Below are 10,953 nucleotides of genomic sequence, written 5' to 3'. Positions count from 1 at the left end.
AGTTCACATTTTATTAGCTGTCCAATGCTGCCTTCCTGGAGAAGGCAATGGCACCCCACTCCAGTACTCTTGCCTGGAAAATCCCATGGACAGAGGAGCCTGATAGGCTGTAGTCCATGAGGTCGCTAAGAGTCAGACACGACTGAGCGACTTCCCTTTCACTTTTCACTTTCATGCGCTGCAGAAGGAAATGGCAACCCACTCCAGTGTTCTTGCCTGGAGAATCCCAGGGACGGGGGAGCCTGGTGGGCTGCCGTCTATGGGGTCGCACAGAGTCGAACATGACTGAAGTGACTTAGCAGCAGCAACGCCGCCTTCCATTCATGTCCTGGGTTCTAACTGGATTTTATGAACTACCAGTACAAGTCAGTACAATGCATTTTGTCTTTTTTACCCACCAAGAGCTTGACTGCTCTTGGCGCTTTTAAACAATGAGCTGATTGTGGGCAAACAGAAGGCAAGGCACCTGAGGGATAATTAGCTCCTGTATCTGGTGCTGGCTAATAAGGAAATAATTTTCACATAAACAGAGAAACCACTAAATGTTAACTGCATTTATTTTTTTTAAATAGTTGTAAAATGTAATAAAATGAGATTTTCAGAAGCATCTTGGTGACTGAGTAGAACAGCGTAATTGAAAAAACAATGAAGTCCCTGCCCCTTGGCTGGGTTGGAGGAACCCACATCACAATCGTCCATCCCACTGGACGCTGGCAGGTGGAGTGACCTTTCACAAAAGACATTTTCTTGTGTTTCTTCTCGTGGAAGCCAGAAGCCAGGAAGAGCACCCTGCTTAGAAAAAAGAGCGTTTGGTTCATACAGTCTGCTTTGGTTTATTTCAACAGGTAAGAAAGTGGTCCCCAGTTCCCCTGAGGAGAAAACGTGTTTTCTGACTTTTATCACCAGTCTGAATGAGTTTCCTTCTCTGTTAAGGTAAAAAGTACATTTTCCATTCCCTCCAGTGTTCAGTTGCTCCACTTTGGAAATACTCTTCAGATAAGTATCCGTGTGCCCATTCGGCCAGCAGCCCCAGGCCACGCCTTCCCCTTGATGACCGTCTGTCGGCCAGTCCCCGCAGGGTCAGCGTCTGCCACGTCCTCAGATGAGGGTCACAATCTGATGCTCTGAACTGCACCAATGCAGCGAAAAGTATCTTCTTAGAAAATATCAAAATGTAGCTAACTTGTGCTCTCTTCATAAGGCTTGCAAGTGGATAATTAAATAAGCGGAATATAACTCATAAGCCAAAAAAAAAAAAGTGCATTTTTAAATAAAATTAACAGAGATGGCTAAAACTACAACCAAAAAGATGAGCAGATTACTTTTGGTTAATCCTGGGGGAGATGATACAACAGCTACGAGTTTGTTTGTTTTCTCATTTTTAGTCCATTTGGTTTTGCTTACTATATTCACAAAGATCATGATGAGTGTATCTTTGAATTTCACACGGTCTCCTTGCCGGCATCCTGATATCTCAGCTCCCAGACCCCAGAGACCGGCTGATCACCCCTCAGACGGGGAGGCCTGTGCTGGCCTTCCATCCTAATGAACTTTTTACAAAGCTGCTCCTCCTTCATGAATATTTCAATAAGCACAGAACAACAGCCCTCGCTTTGCAGTAAACACGATCACAACCTCCATGCCGTCAGTCTCACACTGAGGCCGTCTCTGTCGGTCGCCGCGGCTTGGTGAGTTTGGGCTGCTCCTGCAGGCCGAGTGGGGGGCGTTTGACGCCTGTTGCATAAGCTACACAGGCAGAGAGAAACCCCCGTCGTCCGTTTTACTAACCGGTCGAATGCTTTCCCTGCCCTTTGAGGGCAATCTTTTTCCTTGTGGCAACTGCAAAAAGGAAAAAGAAAGTAAAGCGTCTGCGCACCCCCGGTTCCCTGCAGGGGGCGTTCATGACTTCTTGCTGCCCGTCTTGTGTCTCTGTCTGCGGAGGTGGGCCTCGATCTCGTGCCTGAAGACCAGCATGCCCAGCTGCCCGTGGGACGCCTCGTTCATGGCCTTGGACTGCATGCACATCCGGTACTGCTCTGGCGCCAGCTCGTCCTCGCAGCGTTTCTCGTGCCACAGGTGGAAGAGGCCCCGCGCGGGCGCGCGGACCACCACCAGGTTGCTGTGCAGATACTTGCGGTAGAGATGCACGTCCTCGCCGCCCCAGCCTCGGATGTCCAGGTCGAAGCCGCCTGCGGGGCAGAAGACACGGCTGAACGCGCCGCCCTCCGCCCCACCGTGGCTCAGCCCCGGCCCCGCCCAGCACCAGCGCGCTCAGCAGAAGCAGCTTGGGGAGGCCTCCCCACCTCTGACCCCCCGAGTCCGGGTGGTGCGCGCCTTTGGGGTCAGAGAACTCAGGAACCCCCTTGGCCCAGCACAAGCTCCTGGAGACGGCAAGACCGGAGCCTCGCCGGCTCCCGGAAGCCTGGGCAGCCGCAGCTGGGCTGTCGTCATAGCAACGCAGCGGTCAGCGATGCCCCGCAGCGCCCCCCAAGTCCCAATCCAAACCTCTGAACGGAAACTCGTGGGACTCTGTTCGAACGTGGGCCCCTCCTGCCCCTGCAGAGAAGGGACCAGGGAGGGCCTGGCAGTGTGAAAAATTCATGTCCCACAAAAGCGCCCTCGCTCCTGCAGACTGAAGGCGTCCCCAGAGCTGTGAGTGGCCCCCGCAAGACAGCGAGAGGAGTCACTTTAACAGGACTGGCCTCACGGTTCTGAAGTTTTACTTAAGACATCTTACTTCACATCACAGTGGCTCCTTCACACCTTTGTGAATGGTGACGTCCCCCTGTCTATTAACTTAAAGCCACACATCCTGGACAGAACCAGGAAGCACTGGCCTCTTGCTTGTCACTGTTCCTTGCTTCCTGAGAGTTCTTGGCCTCTCATAAGAAACAGTGAATCGAAGTTCAGTGGCTTTGTCATTTAGTTGGATTCCCTGCAGCCCCCAGGCCCACTGCTCTGATGGAGCCAGAATCGGGGTCCCTTGACACACCCCTGCCTGCGAGCAGGGCCACTGGGCAGTTGAAGAAACACCCAAGATTCTGGGTCAGGGCCTGAATTTGAGTCTTGGTTGTTACACCAGCAGCCACTGTGCCTCTCTTAAATCCAAATTCGATAAACATACATCATCGCAGAATCACTTTTCCTTGCACACAGAGCAAGGAAACAAGAGTTTCTCAAAATGGAAATTTCCTTCAGGAAAGTTTTTAAATGGGTCATTTTTGAAAATTAGATTTACACATAATAATTTAGGCCATTTATAGAGAAATCAAAGAACACCTGTGGTGACCTGCTGGGAATCTGAGCACACTCACCAGAGACCCTTGTCCTGCGTGTTCTGTTGCTTCTTACAGAAGGCATTCAATGTTGTTGTTTTTTTCTATTTTCTGACTGTGCCACATGCCATGAAGTATCTTAGTTCCCTGACCAGGGATCGAACCTGTGCGCCCTGCAGTGGAAGCTTAGCATCTTAAACACGGGACCTCCAGGAAGTCCCTTGGGCTTTTATTTAATCTTTCTAACTTGGCGATTTTTTTGATGGTCCTGTATTCCCTGCTGTCTACCAAACTTCCAAAAAAAGAAACTGGAACTCCTTAGATCGACTCACTGACCTTAAAAGGAGAAGCCCAAGGCCTTGGGCAGGAGGGGAGGCGGCGAGTAGAGAGCAAGACTGGGGACTCCCAGGAGACACAAAGGTGGGGGTCTCCACGTGAGGACAGGCCACCGGGGGACCACCCGAGCCCCGGGGCCCTAGATCACAGCTCTGGCCTATTCACTTGTCCCCTGGTCGTGTACGATCCCCGCTATTCCCTCTAGAGGCTGGAGACTGGGTGCAACCCCGGGGAGTGACGTGGTATCTCCCAGGGGACAGGAGACCCCCGGGGCTCTCTAGCTGTGAGGTCCCTCTGTGTCTCTGAGACTTGGCCTCCAATCTACAACTGGGGGGGCCTTTCCCCTCTGGGTTCTAGGTGTGTGTGTGCATGCATGCACATACATGTAGGCATCTGTGCACACATACGTGTGCCCGTGTGCCTGTTGACAGTGACTACACACGGGGGACCTGAAGTGATGTCTAGGATTTTGACAGGTTCAGCACAGAGAAACTGGGACCCTCCCAGCCCTTCTGTCCAGGGGAATCCCCTCCCCGGGGAGGATGCTCTGTGCGGAGGACGCAAGGCCAGGCCCAGCTGCAGGGAGCCCTGAGCGCCGTGGTTAGGAGCCACGTTTATGCAGCAACCTCCCGGGAAGCGGCCTTCCTAGGGACCCACACAGTCTCCATCGGGGAACGGGCTCTGGGCTCACCTATGTTGATGAAGTCGGACCGATACTGGCACGTCATCCCGAACCCGAAATCTCTCCAGAATCCAGTCTCCTTCTTTATGACCTGCAGGGAGAGCGCCATCACTGGACGGAGGGAGATGGGAGTGGACATGGAGGGGGCGTCGCTGACACAGCCAACCCTGGTGGGGGCGCGGACGACCGGGCACAGCAAACCGCCGCCTGTCCTCAACAGGCCCGGTGACATCTGGCACCTCTGGCTGGGGCGTTTCTAGGTGTAGGCTTGCACACACACACACACACACACACACACTCACACTCAGAGACCAGTGGGGAGGGCCGATTTGGGGCAGCACCATGGAAAAGCCGTCTATGCGTCCGGCCTGGCATTGGGCTGGGGATGTTTGAAAGAAGGAGAGAGAATGACCTGGAACTCAGCCATCCTGGCCCAGGGTGCGAACAGGACACCCTCGAGGGATGAAAAGAAAGCCCGAGTCAGCAGTGCTGGCCCAGGACGAGGACGCGGTGAGGCCAGGTCCTGGGGACACGCTCTGTCCACTCATCCACGGACTGCTTTAGCACCATCTGCTCCCCCAGTCTAAGTAGCTGGGGGGGGGGGGTGTCCCCTCCGCCTGAAGGCAACTGTGAAAAGCCAGGCCTGGCCCTGCGCATGTCTCACTTCAGAAGTCCATTTCCAACACATTTGCTGGAGCAGCAAGACTTCAAAGGTGTTTTTTGTTACTTATATATGTACGGCTGCAGTAAACCTGGAAACAGATTTGTGACCGTACTGGTTATTTTTCCGGGTTCATTCTGGAAGCTCTCGTAGGTGCTGGGAGGAAAGGAGGCCCCCCAGCAGGGCCCCCTCCTGCCTGCGGTCTCCACCTGGGATGCCGGGCCTGGCTCCCGGCTAACTGGAAATGGCAAGTCCTGACCCACAAGCCCGCCGGCCGGCACGTCTGCCTCAGGCAGGCCCCCCGGTCCCTCTGCTTCCTCTTCTTTAAAGAGGACATTGAGCCGAGTCACCCTGACGGCTCGTCCAGCCCAGCACCCAAACACTCACCCCCTACCGCGCCCACCTTCCTGAGGGCTCACTCTATTCATGGGTGAGTGCAGCGTTGCTTCAAGTCATGTCCAACTCTTTGTGACCCCGTGGACTGTGGCCCACCAGGCTCCTCTGTCCATGGGATTCTCCAGAAGAATACTGGAGTGGGTTGCGATGCCCTCCTCCAGGGGATCTTCCAAGCCCAGGATCAAACACGCGTGTCCTGGGACTCCTGCATTGCAGGCGGATTCTGTACTGTTGAGCCACCAGGGAAACTCCACTCTATCCACTCCACAGGCTAAAACTACACTCAACAAATGGCCTGCAGAAGCGGTGAGGGACCTAACCTTCCCTTTACTCTGCAACCAATGAGACCACCTTATTCCTCTGCAGTTACACACACAGAGGTCATCGGCTCTCCGCCTGGCACGAAGCAGACCAAGGAGAAGACGGGCCAGTAGGGAGCCTGTGTCCTCCCAGCTCAACTCCAGAACAAAGGCTTGCTGCAGGATAAGCCCCCAGCAACAGTTTCATTAGTATCAGCTGGAGCGATTTCACAGGGCAGGAAAGCCTAGGAAAATCTGCACTGAGTCCCTTTTTAGAAATGGCTTCTGCTCCATCCCAGCGGTGGCGAGGACACTGCTTCTTCCGCAGCTGATGGCTCCTGTCCCTTCTGGCGGTCAGGACAAGGCCTGGGTAAAAATGCCGTCAGAGAGCCACGCCAGCACCCCAACTTCAAACGTGTGGCGGAGGTCTCCCTGGAATTTGAGAGAAGGCCCCAAACGGGAAAAACGAGGGCCAACGCTGGGGAAGAAAGACAAGAGGGGTTATGGAGGTGGCCAGCCAGGGCCCGCTGAGTGGACGCAGAGCCCGGCAAGGTATGGCGCTCGCCTGGGGACAGTGAGACAGAGGAGGGTGACCATGGGCAGGGAATGAGCTACACAAACACTTCTCAACGCGGGCTCCGAAGCCCGCAGGCCACAGAAAGCCGGTCTTGGAAGAGCACGTGGACATTCAGCCCTTCGTGGGAACGGACCTGGGGGTGCCCTCGGCAGGTGCCGTCGGGGGCAAGAGAGGCAGGCTGGCAGAGTCCATGCGCTTCAGCTGGAGCCTGAGGGGCCTCAAGTGTGCATCAGACCACAGTCTGGCCCCATCCAAGCCCTGCAGTGGGTGAGCTCCCTCCGCCACAAGGCAATCAGAATAAAACCCGCGGGGAACCTCCGGGGCCTCCAGAGGCCCCGGGTAAGCTGCTCCTGCCTGCCCTGCCTGTCTCGGGTCCCCGCGGATGTGCCAGGCTCACAGGCCTCCAAAGGCCAGGCACCTGCTGGACGCCACCCGGCCAGGGTCGCCCACCACGAGGACTCCGCTGAGAGCGGTCACCCTGACCCCCCGCCAGTGTCAGCTCCCACCTCACGTCCTGCCGGCCGGTTTACGGTTTCCCTGAAACACCAGGGCTCCCGGAAGCTCTCCTGCTGATGGGCTGTTTCTGCCTGCCGTCCACACCCACCCACCACCTGGTGAACACAGGCTCTGGGTCTCCTTCACGGCGAGACCTGCAGCCCCGGGACCACCGAGCACAGGTGCCGGCCCTCCGTCACTCCTCTGGCAGAGAAGGAGAGCGCCCGGCCCCCGGAGACGGACGCAGCTCGGGTGGGGAACGCTTAGCCCCGAGGAGCTCGGCCCAAGGCCTAGGCGTCCACCGAGGAGACCCCCAGATCCGTGGGCTCTGGGCCCACAGAGAAGGACTCTCGCCTTCCTAGGCTCCAAGCAGATGGCTCAGCTTCTTAGAACCTCTGCCCCCGACTCCCGGACAGGGGAGTGACACACATGGGCAACATCTACCGCGTCAGAGGAGGAGGAGACCGCAGACCACGGTGATGCCGTAAGGGCAGCATTGCCCGGCCGGGATCGCACCCATTTCCAGCGCCCCGCTCGTCACAAGGCCTGGATTTCACCCATTTCCAGCACCCTGCTCGTCACAAGGCCTGGATTTCACCCGTTTCCAGCGCCCTGCTCATCACAAGGCCGCCTGCCCCTCCGCCGGGCCCGTCTCCATGCCCTGAGCCCAGCAGGCACTGCCCGTGCTGGCCACACCCCGCGGGACGGCGGTCACCAACAGGAGTGATGACTTCCAATCAGAACCGAACACCAAGCACAAATCAGCCTCTCCCCACAGATGCAAGAAGGCGGCTCCCCGCAGTCCCGCAGGAAGCACTCTGGGTCAGAAGGTAAACTAAACTACAAATACTCAGGCAGAATATTTCCTCCAAGTCAGAGACAGGCTCCCAGGAACCAAGGCTGCATCTGGCTGGCCTCACGTCACCAGAAACCCCACATGCCCGGGGTTTGCAGGCCTGCCTCTCCCCTGGCGAGATGCTCCGGTGATGTCCTGGGGTCCTCCATAAACACCTTCTGGGAAGGGCCTGCCCCAGGCCGGGCATCACACAGTAAGTGGCAGACACCCTGGTCTGTGGGTCCCAGAGCCAAGCTGCCCCTTACCCCGCCATAGACCCCTGGGGGTCCGGGCCCCAAGGCGGCACAAGCGTGCGCACGGGCCTCAGGCTGGGCGACGGAATGACTCACCCACCGTCACTCACTCAGCCAGTCGGGCCCGAGCCCCAATCAGCACCAGCGTGGCCGTGACGGTGACCATTTCTCGAGAAGGAAGGCATTTCGCAAGCCACGGCTTTCAAAGAATGGGTTTAAGAATGGACTCAGCTGCCACCTGCTCCAAGACTTGCACTAACTCACCCTTTTCCATTAGTCTCCTTTTATCTGCGTTAAAAAATGAAGTCTCTTCTGAAGGACTTTGTGCTGGATCAGGGCTCAGTCCTGGGAGCCTGTGACCCAAAGTCAGACTCTCTGCCCCCTGGAAGCACGTGGAACCGAGAACACGCCCCCACCTCCGCTGCTGCAGTCAGGGAGTCCCCGACCTGCCCCCCAGCATGGAGGCTTCTGAACAAGTGACACCCGCCCCTGAGCCGCACGGTTCTCCCTGTGATGTGAGCAGGACAGTCCTTTTCACGGACCACGCAGGCAGAGAATGCCAGCTGCCCAAGGCCACGGACACAGCACGTGTTAATGGGACTCTCGGTTCTCAGGGAGACTCTGCTAGTGGAACAAACAGAAACAGACCAAGAGGATGGCCCAGGCCCAGTTATCAGTTCTTAGAAGTTTAAACTGAAATTCGGACCAGTGGCAAAGTCCTCTTTGGACGAAAGGAGAGAGAAGGGTCTAAGCAGAGAGAGCTGGGGCCAGGCCTGCATACCAGGCGCACGCTGACCACTCGTCAGGCAGTGGGGGGCAGGACCACGTGGCAGAGGGGGCGGCCAGGCATCGTGGCCTCAGCATTGGAGAGGAGATGGCCCTGGGGGGGGTGGGCAGCTTGGGAGACCCCGGGCAGGGCTGCCCGCCTGGCAGAGCAGCGGGCACACCCAGATGCCAGGGTCTGCAGTGGGGAAGTCTGACCCAGGGTCACACCCAGGTGCCAGGGTCTGCAGACAACTCCTCTGTGATCAGTCTGAGGGTCAGATTGTGGAGGGCAGTTCATCCCCAAAGGAATCAGGGGTCTGGGCTGTGCTGGTGTGGCTGGGACCAGCAAGGAAATCTCTCCTCAGCTCTGTTCCGAGACGTCAGAGGGCGCCCAAACCAGGCCCCGTGGGAAGACTGACGTCTGGAAGACAGGCAGCTCCTTCTCCCTTCATAGACGGGGCTTTAAACACTTCATTTGGAGCACACCACATGGCATGTGGTATTTTAGTTCCCCGACCAGGGGTCGAACCCATGTCCCCTTCATTGGAAATGCAGAATCTTAACCACTGGACCATCAGCAAAGTCCTCAAAAGAAAAATTTTTTTTTAACAGAATTAATCTGTGTTTTGGAATCGCATCTCTGGCCTAAGGTGACAGAGAGACTGGAGCATAAGGAGAGATGATTCCTGACAGCTTCTTGCCAGGGGGCCTCAGCAGGAACTGACAAGGCTCAAACCAGCAAAGGGGAAGTCTGAAATTAGCAATTGTTTAAATTAGGGTTATTCCTTTCTTGGAAGGTTGTTTCTACACTAAAACATCAGCAAGGCTCATCTCAGGTTTAAAACTCAATAGGTCCAACAATAGTATGAAATCCCATGATTTCACTTAATGCTGATTACTAACTGTACTCAAATGTACAGAAAGAAGTAACCTGAATGCAAAAGAAGTCCCCTTAAATTTGGTTTCTCGCCTTTGTCTGCAGGCAGATGGTATCAAACGTCAGAGGCAATAGCCAGTAGTGATAACTGGTACCCAGGTCACATCAGCAGGGCTGCTGGCAAAGCCTGCCTCTTATCTGAACATGGCCGTCACCTGTCACAGCCGAGTTCTGCATCTGAGCTTTGCCTTCCCCTTGATACTGACATGTTCCAGCGAAGGCTCTCAATAATTTATTAATATGTATGTGTCGGATGTTTCAAGACTGAGCCAAAATGAACCCCTGGCAGGAAGCCTTTCCTAATTCACCCACCTCCAATCTTCACCTTTTATTTTACCCCCTCTCTGCACCCACACGTCCTCTCTCCACCGTATTAACTTCTGGGGTTGGATGTTCTCCTCTGACATTTCCCTTGTATTTCTGTTCTCACCTAGATCCTGAGCAATACTGTTTCCACCACACTAGGTAAGTGAATCCTGGTATTGACCTGAGTTCTAGCTGGCTGTGTGACCCTGGTCGAGTCTAGGAGAAAGAAGTGAAGGTCTCAGGGGTACTTGGAGGTGAGTGGTCAAGGTTGCAGCAGAGCTCAGAGGCCTCGGAGCTGTGGACACAGCAGTCTGGGTTCTGCTTCTGACTTGACTACTGATTCTAAGGATTCGAGAAACTGGTTTGACCAGATCCTCCGGCTTCCCCACAGGAACCGCAACAAAAGGATGAAACTTTTAAACTGTTCATTGAAATGAATTCCCTGCAAGCAAGTAAGGCCTTGATTTGAAGCTGAACCATGAAGCCCATTCAACGTCAAATGTAAAGCTGCACTTTGTTTAAAATCAGAGGAACTTTTATTCTGAATGGTTGAAAGAAAATAAACCCATAATTCGATTCCCACTTGAGCCCTTATGAGAAGCTAAGAACTCTATGGAGAGGAAATGTGAAATTTCTCTGTCTCAACAGGCGCGGTTATCACCCCTAAGTAGGTAAACACTGGTTCTTGGGGAGTGAAGAACTCTTAGTGTTGATGTGTGAAGCACCTGCATATGCACACAGCACGCAGAGTCGGACAAAGAAGCTGAGATATTAAAACTTCCCGGGGGGAAGAGAGGATGATGGTCAGGCTCCAACTAGGATGGGGTGCAGAATCACCCTTGTCTAGCCTGCAGCAGCCCAAGCTGCAACTTTCTGGAAAAGGTCATTATATATCAGCTGCCAGAGAAGAACAGGAAGGGGACCCAGGATGGGGGGCGCGGGGACGGGAGACAACAGGTTTTCCTACATCTGAAAGCTTCAACACAGAATCGGCTTTCCAAAAGAATTCCTTAGAACACATGTTCAGTGAAATCAGTTCCCTTTCCTGCTGCAGGGAAGCACTAGGGACTCCAGCATTCCTCGGGGTCACAGGGCGGCTTCCATTCTCGGCCCTGAGAGGCGACAGAACGTGGCT

At 55.0% G+C, this 10,953-nt stretch overlaps 1 protein-coding gene across 20 annotated transcripts in view; it reads right to left on the bottom strand.

Moving 5' to 3' along the window:
• Nucleotides 1-533: 533 nt before the first annotated feature.
• CSGALNACT1 (chondroitin sulfate N-acetylgalactosaminyltransferase 1) overlaps nucleotides 534-10,953 on the bottom strand; it is a 321,323-nt gene continuing 310,903 nt past the window's right edge. For 19 of the 20 annotated variants that reach the window (XM_043893972.1, XM_043893984.1, XM_043893979.1 and 16 more), the window contains 2 exons: nucleotides 4,303-4,384; nucleotides 534-2,189 (listed from right to left, as the gene is read on the bottom strand). In XM_043893972.1, coding sequence (XP_043749907.1) covers nucleotides 1,784-2,189; nucleotides 4,303-4,384 — 488 coding nt within the window. In that variant the 3' untranslated portion in view covers nucleotides 534-1,783. The other variant, XM_043893987.1, reaches the window with a different exon arrangement.

The sequence above is a fragment of the Cervus elaphus genome, chromosome 32, assembly GCF_910594005.1.
Source record: "Cervus elaphus chromosome 32, mCerEla1.1, whole genome shotgun sequence".
NCBI classification, from domain to species: Eukaryota; Metazoa; Chordata; class Mammalia; order Artiodactyla; family Cervidae; genus Cervus; species Cervus elaphus.
This window is presented reverse-complemented; position numbering and strand designations above follow the sequence as displayed.